At 42.6% G+C, this 18,731-nt stretch overlaps 1 protein-coding gene across 1 annotated transcript in view; it reads right to left on the reverse strand.

Annotated features, from left to right (window-relative positions):
- SVOPL (SVOP like) overlaps positions 1-18,731 on the reverse strand; it is a gene marked incomplete at its 5' end in the record, with an annotated part of 46,153 nt that overhangs the window by 16,902 nt on the left and 10,520 nt on the right. The window contains 3 exons of the mRNA XM_082255451.1: positions 1,643-1,716; positions 14,129-14,257; positions 15,700-15,825. Of these exons, the coding sequence (XP_082111577.1) occupies positions 1,643-1,716; positions 14,129-14,257; positions 15,700-15,825 (329 nt within the window). The remainder of the gene's footprint in view (positions 1-1,642; positions 1,717-14,128; positions 14,258-15,699; positions 15,826-18,731) is intronic.

Here is an 18,731-nt window from a genome sequence, read left to right on the forward strand (position 1 = left end):
GGTAATTTTTATTGAGATTTATTTGAAAAAATGACTTATTTAGCAATTGTATATGCTATATATATATTTTTTATTATTTGCTATTTTATTCCCACGAAAGTAGAGTTACCCTTTAAAATATACCCAGTGAGCAATTTTAGTTCCAAGATAATCTATTTCAAATTGGAAGAGAATAAATGGACTTTAATTGCACTAAGGGCACTTTATCAAAATTATAAATTCAAATACTAAATACAATGAGTAAATATAAAAAATTTCATTTTTTTAACTGCAAGAATCATGTAAAAAACACAAAACAAAAGGCCTTGTTTATGCACACTAAAGTCACAGCTATAGTAATTATTCTTGTCACCTAGATTAGATATCACATAAATCATAAGCAATGCACAATACAGATCATGAAGCAATCTAATCGAGTCAAAACTCATATAATGCTCATAGTAATGGGCAACCTAATAGCAAAATGAAGACTGATCTCTAATAAGCATTAATCAGGAGTGCGCTATGAACAGAATGCTAGGTTCAGAAGTGTGCTACATACAGACTGCAAGGTTAAGAAGTGCACTACAAACCGACTACAGGGTTTGGAAGTGTGCTACATACAGAGTGCAGGGTTCAGAAGTGCTCTGCATACAGAGTGCAGGGTTCAGAAGTGCTCTGCATACAGAGTGCCGGGATCAGAAGAGCACTACATACAGAGTGCAGGGTTCAGAAGTGTGCTACATACAGAGTACAGGGTTCAGAAGTGTACTACAAAGAGAATGCAAGGTTCAGAAGTGTGCTACATACAGAATGCAAAGTTCAGAAGTGCGCTACATACAGAGTGCAGGGTTCAGAAGTGCACTACATACAGAGTGCAGGGTTCAGAAGTGTGCTACATACAGAATGCAAGGTTCAGAAGTGCGCTACATACAGAGTGCAGGGTTTAGAAGTGCTCTACGTACAAAGTGCAGGGTTCAGATGTGTTATACGTACAGAGTGCAAGGTTCAGAAGTGCACTACCTACAGAGTGCAGGGTTCAGAAGTATGCTACGTACAGTGTGCAGGGTTCAGAAGTGTGCCACATACAGAGTGCAGGGTTCAGAAGTGCTCTACGTACAGAGTGCAGGGTCCAGAAGTGTTCTACATACAGAGTGCAGAGTTCAGGAGTGCACTAATAGTGCAACCCTGTATGTAGCATACTCTTTAACTTTGCACTCTGTATGTAGCACACCTCTGAACCCTGCACTCTCTACATAGTGCAGCACAGTGGATTGTGTAGTGTTACAGATGTTGGGAGTAAAAAGCCAGAGGTGAAATTGTGTTTTTACAAAGACTTTACATTCTGTTCCTGCTGCAGTAAAACATTACAAAGACTGAACGTGAGGACGTTCATTTTTTTCTGGAGGTGGGCCTCAGGCAAGAAGAATGTGAGTATCCAAGATGGCATAGTTCCTCCTTGTTACAGGTATGTGGTGCCCTATCCTGGTCCTGTTGCAGCACAACAGTGGGAGGTGCCCTTAGCCAGCATGGCTGATGCTGTCAGGGAATCAGGGCCCTGCTTATAAACATTTTGGTGAAGTAAAAATTCAACATTTTTTTGCTCAATATTTACTTATGAGCTCACGTGTCTACAGGTTTTAAGGAAACAACAATTATTTACCAAATAACCCATATCTGCAAAGATGTTCGTAGATATTTCCGGTCCAAAAGATCACAAAAGCTCCCAGTTCTTTCCTAGAAAAAAAGGATAATAAAATACAAAAATATGAATCCACAGCAGCAAGTAGATGAACTAGACAGTCATAAGGCAGTAGGACATTACCTCAGTGGAGAAGTTTTGTCCAGGAAAAGGTATATAAATGTGTAGCACCCCCTGGTGTACATTGTGTGAATAGGTTAGATGTAAGTATCTTAGGCAAATTTAGTTTGGCTCACAAGTAGCTAAAGTGATCATGTCTGTGGGGTTCAAGCTCAGGTCAGGCTGGAGGGCTCTGCAGGTCACCTCTCTGTCGTCTCCCCCTGGTTCTGGAAATTTCCAGAAACTTCTAGAAGCTAGTGGACGGAGGTACAGAGGCAGAGATCTGAATTTTTATGGGAGTTTGACCAATCCTCAGGCAGGAGGCCTGGCAGGGTGGTAAGATATGCCTATAAATATTGAAGAGCCTGGTCAGTAGGGGGGGGGTATTGTTGCTGGTTGGAGTATGAAGTGCTGAGTCAAGGATTGTAAAGCCTGGAAGAGACCAAAGGACTGGGGGCTCGGCCTTCAGGAAGGAGCTGAGGAAGGAAGGAAGGGAGCAGTTTGACCAGAGGGATCTTTACCACCCTTCGGTCTCATCCAGGAGACATCCAGTATTGCAAGGGAGGACCTGTACAGTCGGAGGCCTAAACAGCAGTCTTTGCCAAGCAGCAGAATTTTAAGGGACAGTGTGAGCACCCCTACCTACCACCCCCAGAGCCAATAAAGGGATAAGGAAGCTGGATGCAATATATATCTAGCCTTAGAAGGGACAGTGGCACAACTTACCCTACCCCCTTTCTCTAGGATTTATTAAAGTAAGCCAGGTGTACTGGCATTTTGCTATTTTGTGCTAAGAGGACAAAGAGCTTCTACATACAGTAGAGATTTTGCTATTTTCTACTAAGGGAACACAGAGCTCCTACAGAGAGTTGGTTTTTTGCTTTTTGGGACATGGAGCTCCTGTAAGAAGATATTTGCTACAGATCCATTAAGCAGCCCTCACATTAGGTGAGTGGAAATAAGCTGAGGGGGAGTGTGAAGCCGCATCGGAGGAGGGGGGGGGGGGGCAGGCGCTGCTGACAGGTGGGATTGAGCGGGAGCAGAGTTTCCCCCCAGCCTCCACTCCCTGTCATTCTCTTAGCAGGGCCTGGCATACATCAGGATTCGGCAAAGAGCTAGATGAGGTAGGGGCAGGGCACGGAGGAGGGTTGGGTGCGAGCTGACAAAGTTAACTCTTCCTATTAACGAGCTAGTGATTGGTTGCTCAGACTGCCTAGCAACCAATCACCAGCTTGTTAATAGGAAAAGTTAACTTTGGCAGCTTCGGCTCCCCTGTCCAGTGCTGTGCTCCGCTGTAAATCTCTCTGCATTCTAAATCAGTGAAAGTGTAATTCCTTGGTTTTAATTTTTTTAATGCTATATTTAATATAGCAATAAAGTATTTACTTAACAAGGCAGTAATGATGTGTACAGTGCCTATAGTAGCCAATCATATTTTATCCTTATTTTATTTATCACGGTCAGATCAATGAAATATGCTTTATATAATATTACTAAAGTTGTTATTGTTAGTATTTATTTTTGTAACTTAATTCTGAATAAAACCTTTTACCAGCATCATTTCATGAGAAAATTTATGAGGGCGTGTTTAGGGAACAATTAAAGGCAGGGCGGGGCAGGGTAGGGGTTCGGTGGGGCAACTTTTGAATAACAAACATGTTATACTTACCTCCTCTGTGCAGTTGGTTTTGCACAGGGCAGCCTGGATCCTCCTCTTACAGGGTCCCTCTTTTCTGCTCCTGGCCCCTCCCTCCTATCGAGTGCCCCCACAGCAAGCAGCTTGCTATGGGGCACCTGAGCTGAGCTGCAGCTCCGTGTGTACATTCAGGCATGGAGCTGCCATTTGGCCCCGCCCCTTCCCTCTCCTGATTGGCTAACTGACTTTGACAGCCGCGGGTGCCAATGGCGCTGCGGCTGTGACTCAGTCAATCAGTTGGGACAGCCGAGGGACTCCTGGACATCGCTGGATACAGGGGGGGCTCAGGTGAGTATTAGGGGGTGCTGGGGTGGCTACTACACACAGAAGGCTTTTTATCTTAATGCATAAGATAAGCCTGCCTAGTAGCTTACGACTTGAAAATTTGAGCCCTGCATTAAGAGTCGGACTGACATTATTCCGGAGGGAGTACAGTCTAGGATCCACTTTTCTGAAAGTTGTACATAGAGAAGTTGTCCTCCAAGTTGTTTCTGAACGCAGTTTGGGTATCCCATAACTCATTGTCTCCATGCAAGTTTATATTCCCTCAATAAAACATAAAAAAAAAACAAGCCCAAGGGCTGGTTTTCTGACTGGATGCAAGTTGGAAAAAACATGTTGCCTGGCTGTGCAAGATTAGAGGGACCCAAAACTCAGCAGCCCTCTAGGGAGTAGTACTACAAATGTGTAACTAAACAATGTGAATTGTTTTTATCAAAAGGGCAGTAAAACCAACAGTGCAGATTCTGATCCTTAATTGCCTTACTTTTGGGTGGACTCACAGCAGGAGAAGCTACCTGTCATAAAGTGATCATAGACATCAAAGAAAGGTTGTATTTTGAAAGCATGATCCCACACTCTGGAGGTGGCCGTGGCCACAGCTGTGAAGACAAGCATGCATGCTAGAGTCACTTGATCATGTGTATGCTAAAGACCAAAGAGAGCCCCTAGCTGCAAAATTACGTTCAATGACTCCTTTCATATGCAGACGACATGCTCTTGTATCTCCAGGACCCAGGCCACTCACTTTCAGCTGCATCTGCTCTGATTCAAGAGTTCGGGGACTATTCTGTCTTCCGCATTAATTGGGCCAAGTCGTCCCTGTTCCCTATTGACGATAAAGTGATGGTTTCTGAGGGCTGCCCCATCCCATTGTCCAGATCTTTTAGGTATCTGGGGATCCAAGTTCTGCTCCCTATTTCTAAATTCCTGGAGGTTAACTTGTCACTGATAATAGGGTTTTTTTGTGAGAGTACATAAACGGCCGGCTCTACCACTCACTGTGATGGGCGAATAAATCTATTTAAAAGGTTTTTTTATCACCACGTTTTTGTATATACTATCTAACTCACCTGTTTTTGCGCCAAAACAAGTCTCCCAGGGCATAGATTCTATTGTGGTTGGGTTCTTATGGGGATCATGTTCTCCTACGTTATCCATAGCTGTACTGAAATTACCTATTAATATAGGGGGTCTGGCTTTTGCGGATTTACGCTCATATTATTTTGCCTCTCAACTGACCTTTTTGTATTTGGAGATTTTTACCTCCGATTCCAGTTTGCTGGAAGCTGTGGTGGCCACTTCCCAGAAGACCCTTAAAATATGATAATCTAGAAAGAACTGTTGTAAATCAAGGGTTTTATAAGGATGCATACATCCCTGGTAACTAATAGAAGAAAAGAAGAAACCCTCTGGGTGGGATTTCAAGGGGGCGAAACCAATCAGAATATGAGTAATAAAATTCCGTATTTATTGATTGTCTCAAAGTTAAAACCAATGTAGAAATAGTAGAACATATTAAACAAAAAATGCAGTCCTAAAAAAACACATTATATGCGAAAACCACGTATTTTCTGTCACTTAGTAGATCTGAAATGACAGCGGAAACACCCAACGCATTTCAAAATCGTTTGTTCTGCAGTCTTCTTCAGGAGTACATGTGTGATAAGTAAAGTACATATTTCTATAACAAAAAAGAAAATAGTATACAAAAATATAATAGTAACCGGTGTTATACAGTGGTACCAAAACAAATACTAACCGCAAAAAATGTGTACAATGGTATAATAGACTGCATATTCTAAAAACAAGAGAGCACTGTAATTGGTGCCAGCCAATAGATGTCCACCAATGTGAGGGGAAAAGGCGACGTTTGGCTGTACACTCCTAAACCACTGAGGGCACTGGGGGGTAAAGGCTTCACCGACATTCTCATCTAAATATATGCATAAGAGAGAAGAGGGGTAAAAGTATATAGGTGTACATAAAAAGGGGGGGGGGAACATATTGATTCACTAGAGGGTCTAAATATGTACAGTTTATTGAGGCCATAAAACAACTCACTTGAAAGCGCGTATCAGCACAAACAGTTCCCTCAGGAATCCATTGGATAGAACAATTTCGAATGGGGCGGGAGAGAAGGTCCATTGTATTGAAGTGAAAGTAGCCTTCTTCTATAAAACAGATAAAGAAAGAGGATAGTAGAGTAGATCAACCTGTGCTAGTAATGGGAGGAATTGATCCCATAGTGACCTCTGTATCCATAGAGCATGTTTGTAGGCAACAAATTCAATAAATCTCTGCATGCATCTATATGCATTATCCAAAAGTACAATGTAGTACCCACAGAGAAGGACAACATATTAAGCATATCAAAAAGGAAACTCACCATATAATAAGAGCATGTACAAGGGTAAACGAGATCACTATTTGGATGCAGTAAAAACCATACCTCCCAAACCATATACTCCCGGTGGTGAATGGCTTGGATAGCAGCAACCAAGTGAATTTAGAGAAAAGGAATGGCCTTATATAATACTCAGGAGGGAGCAAAAGCCCATCAGCAAGCTCACACCCCTTAGTGTACGGTTGTTGAGTGTCCCATCATGCCCCCCTGGCTGAGCGGCACCCAAAGTCGAGCTTGCTGATTGGCTTTTGCTCCCCCCTGAGTATTATATAAGGCCATTCCTTTTCTCTAAATTCACTTGGTTGCTGCTATCCAAGCCATTCACCACCGGGAGTATATGAGATATGGTTTTTACTGCATCCGAATAGTGATCTAATTTTCCCTTGTACATGCTCTTATTATATGGTGAGTTTCCTTTTTAATATGCTTAATATGTTGTCCTTCTCTGTGGGTACTACATTGTACTTTTTGATAATGCATATAGATGCATTCAGAGATTTATTGAATTTGTTACTTACAAGCGTGCTCAATGGATAAAGAGGTAACTATTGGATCAATTCCTCCTATTACTAGCACATATTGATCTATTCTACTATCCTCTTTCTGTTTTATAGAAGAAGGCTACTTTATACTTTCACTTCAATACAATGGAACTTCTCTCCCGCCCCATTCGGAATTGTTCTATCCAATGAATTCCTGAGGGAACTGTTTTTTGCTGATATGTGCTTTCAAGTGAGTTATTTTATGGCCTCCATAAACTGTACATATTTAGACACTCTAGTGAAACAATATGCTTCCTGACCTTTTATGTTCACATGGGGGTGTATATACACCTGTATACTTCTACTCCTCTTCTCTCTTATGCATATGTTTAGATGAGAATGTCAGAAAAGCCTTTCCCCCCAGTGCCCTCAGTGGTTTAGGAGTGTACATCCAAACGTCTCCTTTTCCCCTCACTTTGTTATACCTCGATTGGCTGGCAACAATTACAGTGCTCTCTTCTTTTTAGACTATGCAGTCTATTATACCATTTTACACAATCTTTGCGGTTAGTATTTGTTTTGTTAACATTGTATAACGTTGGTTACTATTATATTTTTATATACTACAGTATGTACTTAATGACATTTTCTTTTTTTTTTGTTATAGAAATATATACTTTACTAATCACAAATATATCCTTAAAGAAGATTGCAGAACAAACAATTTTGAAACGCGTTGGGTGTCATTTCAGATCTACTAAGTGACAGAAAATATGTGGTTTCGCATATAATGTGTTTGTATTAGGACTGCATTTTTTGTTTGATATGTTCTACTTTTTCTACATTGGTTTTAACTTTGAGACAATCAATAAACACGGCATTTTATTACTCATATTTTGATTGGTTTTGCCCCCTTAAAATCCCACCCAGAGGATTTCTTCTTTTCTTCTTTGAAATATGATCAACAGGAAGGGAGTCCCAGGTAGGAGGGTTTGCTCAGTGATGTTACTCCCTGGGAGGATTTTTCATATATGCTCCCAAAATGTAGGGGATACACTCTTAACACTCTCTCTTAATAGTCCGCTATGTTACAATAAGTCTCTGGGTGAGTTCCTTTTAACTGGAGGCTGGATCCGTGTGGGCCCATTTTGGGATAAAGTACTTACATCACATATATCAAGAAGGTAAGCTATTCACTTTTGCCAATGTCACCTGGGTAGTTTGGGATACCCAGGACCTGGCACTTTAGATATGTAGTGCACTTTGGAAGTGGAGAGGTCCAGGTTAAAAATACCTCTTTGGAGGCTACTTTGTTGGACCCTGAAGAGATTTTCCAGGTATTACCTAGCATTGAGACCCGGGGATTCCAGGTTGATAGCACAAGCAAGGACTAGACAGCTGGCTTTTGCACCGGAGTTATCGAAAGAGTTGTGGCAGGAGGTGCTTGACACTTACCTTACCACTGTTATCTTCTCAACAGATGGATGATTCAGCTTAGGTTCCTTCATCAGATTTATTATACATTGGTAAGGTTGTTCTGTATGCATAAGAGAGACTCTGCAACTTGTCATAAATGCCTGGGGGCTGAAGGGACTTTTTTTCATATGGTGTGGGAGTGTACCAAGATAAGGCCTCCGTGGTCTATGCAGTGGTGTATTTAGGTTTTGTGCTGCCCTAGGCCGGACTAAACTCGTGCACCCCCTAATTTAACTACGACCCACCCCTTCCTGTGAAGGCCACACCCTTTTATGTTTCAGACCCGCCCTGTCATCTGTAAACCCCACCCCTTCCTCATTAGGCTCCACCTTTTCCTCTTAGAGCTCCATCTCTTCCTCTCTGTACCTTAAAAGTGGGTACAAAGTGCCTACTTGTATATTTTGTGGTTTTGTATGGGTACGTCATTTTGGGGAGCGTTCCTGGGGGCCCCCGCTAGGCAGCGAGGATGCCAATCAAGAGAGAAATAAAGGAGGATGCCAATCCACAGGGCCGGTGGCTGCAATTGCCGCCGGGCCCCCGCGATCGCTCCACACTGAGAGAGAAGAGCGGTCCGCTGTTGTACACGCGGCAGACTGTTGTTCTCTCTGAAATGATCACAGAGCGCCTGTGATCCTCCTATTTAGGATCACATGTATCTGTGGTCATTTCACAAGTTCCCCCCCCCATACAGTTAGAAAACACCCCCTAGGCTCACATTTAGCCCCTTGATCACCCCTGGGTTAACCCCTTCCCTGCCAGTGTCATTATTACAGTAACAGTGCATATTTTTTGCACTGATTACTGTAGTAATGTCACTGGTCCCCCCAAAAGTGTCAAAAATGTCAGTTAGAGGTCCGATCTGTCCGCTGCAGTCCCGCTAAAAATCGCAATTGCCGCCATTACTAGTAAAAAAAAAAATGAAATAAATGAAAATGACATTTCTCCTAGTTTGTAGACGCGATAACTTTTGCGCAAACCAATCAAAATACGCTTATTGGGATTTTCTTTTTTTTAACAAAAATATGTAGCAGAAAACAAATTGGCCTAAAAGGATAAAAAAAAATTTGATTTTTTTTAATTTTAATAACAAAATTAATAAAAATTGCAGAGGTGATCAAATACCACCAAAAGAAAGCTCTATTTGTGGGAAAAAAGTACATCAATTTTTTTAGGGTACAGCGTCGCACGACCACGCAATTGTCCGTTAAAGTAATGCAGTCCTGAATTGCAAAAAATGGCCTGGTCAATAAGGGGGAAAATCTTCCAGTCCAGAAGTGGTTAAAGCTTGGAGCACTTTGCAGTACATGAACTTTTACTGCCTGTGAACTGTTAAATGCATTTGCATTGATTTCAGCATGCATGGAGCACTTTGTACACGCTGAAACCAATGCAAACTCTTTTACCAGTTCACATGCAGTGAAAGTTCATGTACTGCAAAGTGCTCCATATTTGTTAAAAATATATTTACTGCAAAAATGTAATGGAATTATTAATTTATAATTGTAGCAATAGCAGTGGGTGGTAACCTAAAATCGTGATTCCTACCTGCTGTCAGATGTCCTGACCTGGTTGGGGGTTCCCTTTTCCTCCTCTCTCTCCTCCTCCTCGACATAGATAGACCCTGCCCTGTGGAGAGGTTAGTCCCTCTTACATGCCGCGCGGAGGGTGGGTAGGTGGTATCCGCCCCCACCCACTCATTGAAGTGCATCCCGTCTGGCCACTCACTGCCGCTCTATGGGGGCAACAGTCCCTCCCTGCCTGGCAAGTATGTACGCCCCTCAGTGCTGGGACAAGGCCATCCAGATTCCAGCGCCCTGGGCAAACTGCGCCCCCCCATGTGTATTCACAGTTCACATCTCGGTGTTAGTGTGACACTCGCTGGGAGTGAAGGCAGCTTCTCTTGTCTCCAGTCATGTAATATGTCACATGATAAGACAGTCTGCCCTCACTCTATAGTGGCACTGCGCTGAGACTGAGGCATTGCACGCAGTTCCGGGGAGTTTGCAGTGTGGCCCCATTCACTTGAACAGGTTGCCTTCAGCAGATGGTAGTGCATGCTGAAAGTGACGGCGGTATAATTCCTGCCACTGCTGCAAATCAAAATATTACAGCAGTGGCATCTGTAAACCTCTAGCTGCTGCCTCTGGCAGGAGTGATAGGGAGCTGTATTATGAGGCTCAGCAGCATGTTTTATTGCCCGCCAACCGCAAGTATAAATGAGCCCATGGCTAGGTTCACACTGTTACAGGTGGTTGCATGTGCGGGACAGTGTGTAAATGGCACCAATTCCCGCACCCACAACCACCTGCAGGAAAAATTCCCTGCTCTTTTACAGATGCACAAGGCTGCCATTTACTCTTATTGGCACCCCCACACATCTGAAAATGCAGCACATTTTTTGGTGCGGGACACTGCATGGTGCTTTTGCACCATGTGATTTCCCTGCGGCTGCGTTTTCCTAAAGGTGCAGGGACCTGTTTCCTGTAGGTACAGTAGTCTATTTAAATGAATTGGCTGCTGTGCCTGCGCAAATGTGAGTCACAGCAAACACATTAGTGTGAACATGACATAAAAGTCACCTAAAAGGAAAATACATACAGCAAAGTGACTCCAACATATTGTACTTACTAGCACAAAGTCACTTTATAAAATACCTCTGCTGAGTACTTCCCTAATTATCAATAATATACACAGTGCTCAGGTGAAAACAGCAGAACATCACTGCATTGTACCTGTAATTCTCAGAGTTCTTGGGTTTAATCTGGGCATCTTCTATCTGCTTCTGTCCCCATCTGAGTGTCAGCCTGCCCTCCACCTGCATTGCTTTAGTATCCTTAGCTCTGCCATGAGTCCCGACATTTTCTTCATCTTCTGCCGGCCTCTATCCCCGCACACTGGCCCGCCCACCACGTATAGCACTTCCCTAGACCATAAACTACAGGTCTGATAGGAGGTGGGCGGGGACAGAAGATGCAGAAAACTTCGGGACTCAACCTGGACACAGAGCTAAGAATTCTAAAGCAATGGTGGTGGGCGGGCTGACGATCGGGGACAGAAGCAGAGAGAAGATGCTGACACTAAACCCGAGCCCTAAGCATACAAAAGGCTTGCAGGTGGTGCTCGCATTATCAGCACTTCACCTCCGCTGCGCCCTCCCTCCCGCCCACCCCCTGGCGACGCCCCTTCACTAAAAGCTGGAGAGTGGAGACTGTGTGTGTGGGAGGAGGCGGTGACAGGCAGGCAAGGACCAGGGGAGCAGACAATGAGGCGGGACTCGGCACGCAAAGTGACAGGAGCACTGCAGGCGAGCCTCACAGAGCGGATCGTTTTTTTTTTTTTATGCGGGGACGGCGGCTTTTTTGCCGCCCCCCCACAAAGTGCCGCCCTAGGCCTAGGCCTAGTCGGCCTAGGCCAAAATACAGCAGTGCGGTCTATGGTGACAGAGTTTATAGCTGATAAATTTGCTCCTCCTAACATATGCTCCCCCTTGCGATGTCTATTGGGAATTTATGAACAAGAGGAGTTGGATGTATATACCCAACTATTCCTTAGAATTCTTTATTTTGGGGTACGGAAGCTCATAGCAAGGAGGTAGATATCTACAGAAAAACTGACGTTACGGATGGCACAAGTTATCCCAAGAAGTTAAAGAAGGTGTGGTTTTGTTGGGTGAACTCTAGGGACAATCTGGAGGGAGAGATGGATAATTTAGATAAATTCATGGGGGAGGAACGTTGCCGCATGATTAATATGTCTTGATAGGCCCATACCAAGATTAAGGGTTAAGTGCTACACACTGGTTTGATTGGCGGGACTTAGACTTCCCTGCCCAGTCTGCATCTGCCCAATGGTTATTGTAAATAGTTTGTTTATCAAAGGCCTGTTGCCCCCTTGTTCTTTAAGGATGTTGGGGTTTTCAAGGGGGAGGGGAGGGTAGATATGGTATTATCCTTTTTTTTTTTCCGATGGGGTATATTTTCTTTGTTTATAAAAACAAAAAACAAACAAAAAAAATATCAAACTTTTAGGAATAAGGTGTCTAGTAATACGTCCCTAGATGGGGTCTTCTATGTTTTGTGGTGCTGACCCTTTGGTCAGCCTTGTGATTGTCTAATGTCAATGTGCCTTGTTTCAAATGTTAATGGTTTTTGTCTGGGATCCTTATTTTCTGATAATAAAAAATCTTTAAAAAAAAAAAAAAAGACCAAGGAGAAAATAACTCTTAAACTGCTTGTTTGGGTAGAACATAAGTGACCAGACAATGTATTCAGCCTGTTACAGATCATGTGGACAGGAGTGCGTGTTCTGACTATAGACATGAAATTGTCCAGATCAGGGGAAGACATCCAATGTTTGTGGTCAGCTAGTGTTCCCATCCTCCTTGGACTTTGGGTGTTCCACTTTTTCTGTTGCACCCCTCAAAATGGCCATGACTGATATTTAAATACAGGAACAAATTATGAATCTACTACTTAACTTTAAAGCTGCATTCACACCTGGGCATTTTAAACTGCAGCAAATCGCGGGACGCATGTGCGATGGCACCCCAATCGCGCCGTGATTGTGCCGAGAATGTTGGTTTTCAATCGTAGCAAATTTTAACGCTTGTCGCTCAAAAAGGAACAGGAGCTTCTTTTGAGCGGCAGCATTGCGTGTTGCGATTTGCTGCGATTTATCGCGCAGCAAAATCGCGGCACAATTGGGGTGCTATTAAGAAGTATTGGCATCGCACACACGTCCCGCTATCCGCCCGCAGTTCAAAACGCCCAGGTGTGAACGGAGCCTTAGACCTTGTTCACACTATGGTACAGAGACGTTTTTCTGCATGCGTTCTGCAATGGTTAAAGAAAACAATGGTTCTCTATGTGCCCTGTTCACACCAAAACCTGCAGATTTTTTCTGCGCAGGAATCTGCAACAGACATGCCTTTTTCTCCACGGAAAAGAAAAACTGACATGAAATCAACATTGGTGTGAACAGGGCACATACCTGAAGCGAGTGAAAGCTGACGCCAACTTGCATAAAAACTCCTTGAAATGCTCATGTAAACTAATGTGAAACTGATGTCTCTGCAAGTGAAATCTGCGTGGTTTTCCCATCAGTTTTAATGCACGTATGGTGTGAACAAGCCCTTAAGTTAAAGGATAACTCCAGTCAAAAACTAACGCTAAACCTGCTCTTTGCCACAATCTAAAACTATTCTATCTAACCCTGTAAAGCAAAAATGACTAAAAATCACTAATGTGCTTAACTTTTCTACACCTGACCTAGTCCGGTCAAACGCTGAGCTGTCAGCGGCGGCTTCAGTGTGGAGGCGGGTGCAGGAGAGGCACTTGACAACAGAAGCCCCATAGTAAGTCTATGGATGGCGTCACTTCCCATTCATTTCACAGCCGTTGTCGGTCCTCTCCTGCACAGCCCTTCCGTCGCTGGAGACCGGACCGGATCTGGTGTAGAAAAAGTAAGTACAGTGATTTTTGCTTTACAGGGTTAGATAGAATTGTCTTAGAATGTGGCAAAGAGCAAGTTTAGCGTTATCCTTTAACCCTTTGATTATGCTTATTAGTATAATCTTACACTTGTTTATACCACTGCTACAAAGTCATCAAATCTATACAAGCAGCTGCTGTTTTCGAATATATCTCCAGCTGGTATGTGGTAACAAGAGGAATGTCTTACTATTTTACATCTCTAGTAATTTCTTGAGGGATGAGGCAAAGTCATGTACAAAGTTAAATTGAGGGTGTGGCTGTGGAGACTTATTAAACAATTGTGGGTTTAGAAAATGGAGGCTTGTGTTCTCTATTAGAGTCTCTCCTCTCTTTGTTCAGTGCAACACTGGCATTACTTTGTTAGTCAAGTTAAAGTCAGGACCAAAATCTGTCTGTCCATTGTAACTTTCCCTCACCTTCTGACTGAAATTCAATATGTTTTTCTTCAGTTTATAAAATCATATATATTTTCTATTGCTGTGTTGCATCACCCAGATTATGCTAAGTACAACCTACCACTGGAGGTTCATCAATGGTTCCCTCTGGCATCTTTGAGCGGTTTATTTTGGCGATCCAAGTCAAGGTCTCCATTGCGGCCTGGTGCTTCCCGACTGAGACATTAAATCGTGCTGACTCTGGGACAAACTGGAAGAGAAATGTTTTGATTAATAAATATCAGACCTGACTGCAGCTAGTCATGTCTAAAGGCCGTACACACGAAAATCGGAAGTAAAATTTCGTCCGACGAACGATCTGCCGATTTTCGGGTTCGTTAGTATAGTGCTTTCGACAGCCGATTACAAATTTTCGGACAACAAAAACTGGATGTGCAGACTATAACATTTTTATTGTACGTCAACACAACGTCTGATTTCCGTTTAACTAGTACAGTTTTCGTCCAAAAAAAATCGTAAGAGCAAGACTAGGCCTGCTCAGAAACTAAAGAACACATACAAAACAATTCAAAACATGACATCACTTCTGAAGTTGAATTCTGTCGTACGGTTATTTTCGCATGAAAGTAACCTCTTCACTTTCTGTACGAGACTAGCATGCAACAAAAAACGGACGAAAGATCGTTTGTTAATCTGATCGTGTGTACGAGGCTTAAGAGTTAGGACAAGTCTCCATGCCAACCCCTCAGTGTCTGTCACCCCTCTCTGCCAATCCCTTCACTGGCATCCAATTTTCCCACCCTATTAGATTGTGAGCTCTTATGAGCATGGCCCTCCTTACACTCTTGTATTTTATTGTATTGTAATTGTATTGTCTCCTTTTATATTGGAAAGTGCTGCTCCAACTGTTGGAGCTATATAAATCCTGAATAACAATAATAACATCTTAGCTGTGAAATTTTCAGACTATAGTGCAAGGACACATTTTTAAACTTTAAAACTAAAAAATATTAAACTGCCATTCCTGATAATAAATCAGTCTTTGCTACTGACAGGATAGATTAGCTTCTTGTATATCTTAGACACTCCAAGGGCTGGTTCACAGGGCAGCCAGGTGGCAGTAAAAGCAGGCAGTTGGGCCAAGGAACTCAGCACAGGGATGGTGGGAACCACCTTATCATGGGCACAACAGGTGTGCAGGGATGGTAGGAACCCCTCGTAATGTGCACAGCAGTTGTACAGACCCAGAAACTCAGTGCAGTAATGTTATGGAATGCCTCATAATGGGTACAGAAGGTGTGCAGAGTCAGGAACTAAGTGCAAGAATGGTGGAAACCCCTCATAATGGGCACATCAGGTTTGCAGAGCTGGGATGGTGGAAATCCCATCATAATTGATGCAGCAGGTGTGAAAACTCAGGAACTCAATGCAAGGGTGGAGTGAGTCACCTATAATGGGCCCAGTAGGTATGCAGACCTGGGAACTCAGTGCAGGAATGGTGGGAATCCCTCATAAGAGGCAAACCAGGTGTACAGACCTGGGAACTCAGAACAAAGGTCTCGACAATAGAGTCCCTGTGAGACAGATGAGACTTAATAGGGTTTAACTTTCTAGCCTCGATCAAACTAAAAGCATGATGGTATCTAAGTGCATCAGTGAGAACAGAAGATAAACAGAACACAAAGATCTCACCCTGAATACAATGACCAGTATGATCCCAGGGATGGATGCCAGACGAACAAGCCAGCGCCATCCTAAAGTTGGGGTGACCACAGATCCCACGCCAATGATTAGTAAGGATCCAGCAAGCCAAAAAAGCTGTGGAGAGATGCAATATTATAATAAAACATGTTCAAAAAAGACCACTCCTGTCTAAGATTTACCCTGTGTGTTCAATTACCCTATTTTTTAAAAGCAAAAGTGGCGTATACACCCAGACCAAAGCAGGGTATACACGGGCCAAAAATCGGCCGGTTTAGCAGGAGCTGGCCGAATTTCAGTCCATGTGTACTGCTGACTGTTCAACAGAAGCCAATCTAATGACCAGCTTCTGTTGCAAGGCATTGCTGGCAAACCAGCATTCAATCTGTGCTTTCAGCCAATCGCTGTAGCGCTAATCTGTGCATTCTGACGGGATGGGGGGAGTCCCTTCTGTCAGAATACAATAGCTCAGCGTGAGAGATCACTGAATCCACATTGCTAGACCAAAAAAATAGTATATACCTGTGCTAATGGAAAGAGCAACTAAAAACCCAAATCAAAAAGCAAAATGAAAACCACTGTGCATAATGTGTCAAATAACCCAGCTGCTCCCTTTTTTACTTAAAAATACCACAAATATATTAAAAGGAAGTGGCGCTAAAACAAAATATACATGTACAGTATATATATTTAGGACATTGTGCTAAGGATATGTGCTGTGAAAAAGTATTCGCCTCCTTCCTAAATTATTTTTTATTTTTTTTTATTTTTTAGCATATTTGTCACACTTAAATGATTCAGATCAAACTAATTTTAATATCACACAAAGATAACACAAGTAAAGAAAAAATGCAGTGTTTAAATGATGATTGCGCCCCCCCCCCCCCCCCATCCTTGCTAAATCATGAATGAACTGTGATTAATCCTATTTTTTGGAAAGCTGAGTTAAATTTCACTTGACACACCCAGGCCTGATTACTGCCAGACCTGTTGAGTCAAGAAATATCTTAAATAGAAGCTGTCTGAAGCACGCTAAAAGATCTCAAAACGCAACACATCATTCCGCGATCTAAAGAAATTCAAGACCAGATAATTGATATGTATCAGTCTGGAAAGGGTTATAAAGCCATTTCTAAGGCTTTGGGACTCCAGCGAACCACGGTGACAGCCCTAAAGGGCCATACACACTATAAGATTTTCTGAAGACTTTTTCCATCAGACTTACCAAAACCATATAATATGAGGTCAAACCTAAACACTTTCAATTTGTATGCAATCTGGCAGGCCCTTGCACTAAATAGAAAAGGTAAATCTGAAGGAAAAAGTCTTCAGAAAATCTTAGAGTGTGTATGGCCCTTTATCCCCAAATGGAGAAAACTTGGAATAGTGATGAACCTTCCCAGGAGTGGCCAGCCTACCAAAATGACTCCAAGCGCACAACGACAACTCATCCGGGAGGTCATAAAAGAACCCAAAAAACATATTGATTATCCCCAAGACTTTTGAGAAAATATTCTGTGGACTGATGAGATAAAAGTTAAACTTTTTGGAAGGTGTGCGTTCCGTTACATCTGGCGTAAAACTAACACAGCATTTCATAAAAAGGACAGTCAAACATGGTGGTGGAATTGTGATGGTCTGGGGCTGCTTTGCAGCTTCAGGACCTGGACAAATCATCATAATTAATAGAACCATGAATTCTGTACTCTACCAGAAAATCCTGAAGAAGAATGTCCGGCCATCAGTTTGTGACCTCAAGCTCAAGCGCACTTGGGTTATGCAGCATGACAATGATCTGAAACACACCAGCAAGTCCACCTCTGATAGGCTCCAAAAAAAAATCCCAAAATTAAGGTTTTGGAAAGGCCTAGTCAAAGTCCCGACTTAAGTCAGATTGAGATGCTGTAGCATGAGCTTAAACAGGCTGTTCATGCTTGAAAATCCTCCGATGTGATTAAAACAATTCTGCAAAAAAGAGTGGGCCAAAATTCCTCTACAGCGATATGAAAGATTCATTGCCAGTTATCGCAAACGCTTGATTGCAGTTGTTGCCACCAAGGGTGGCACAACTAGTTATTAGGTTTAGGGGGCAATTGCTTTTTCATATAGGGCCAGGCAGGTTTGGACAGTTTTTTTCCTTAATAAATTAAATCATCATTTAAAAACTGCATTTTGTGATTACTTGTGGTAATTGTAGCCGTATTAGTGCACTTGCGACAGAGACAATTGAGTACTGTCCGTGATACTTTTAGTAACACCGGCATAAACACAGCCTTGAAAACCCAAAGGGAAAATATTCTCCAATACAAAGAGAAAAAAACAAATAACCGTGTGCCTCTAGTCACCACATACAATCCAGGACTAGAAGGGATAAGAAAGATAATCAAAGATTTACAACCCATCATAGCAGAAGATGAAACTCTGAAAGGAATATTCCAACAACCTCCAATACTGGCTTTCAGACAACCACCCAACCTCAGACATAAACTAATCAGCAGAAAACTTCATTCTGATTATGAAGTCGCAAATAATGGGAGCAAACCCTGCCATAAAAAACGCTGCAAACTGTGCAACCAGATCAATCTGTCTAAAAGTGTCACACACACAAATGGGACCTTTAATATTATGGGATCATACAACTGCACCTCCAGTAATGTTGTGTACCTCATACAATGCAAAAGATGTAGCAAAGGATCTTATGTAGGCGAAACAGGACAGAAGTTGCAAGCGAGGATGAATTTGCACAGACACACCATCAAGGAACATAAAGAAGATAGTTTCTGTACACCTGTGGGACATCATTTTTCACAACCGGACCACACTATAGAAGACCTCAATGTTTTAGTTCTTAAAGGGAATTTCAGAACCATGCAGGAAAGGAAAACTTTTGAACTAAGAATGATACTTCTTTTTGACACAAAAAATAACGGCTTAAACTTAGATATGGGTTTCCTTTCTCATTATCCTACAGTTTTACGACCCCCTCCGTGACTATCCCCCCCCCCCCACCTTCCCCTGTCTTC

Source organism: Pelophylax lessonae (assembly GCF_965119305.1).
Source record: "Pelophylax lessonae genome assembly, chromosome: 4".
Taxonomy (NCBI): Eukaryota; Metazoa; Chordata; class Amphibia; order Anura; family Ranidae; genus Pelophylax; species Pelophylax lessonae.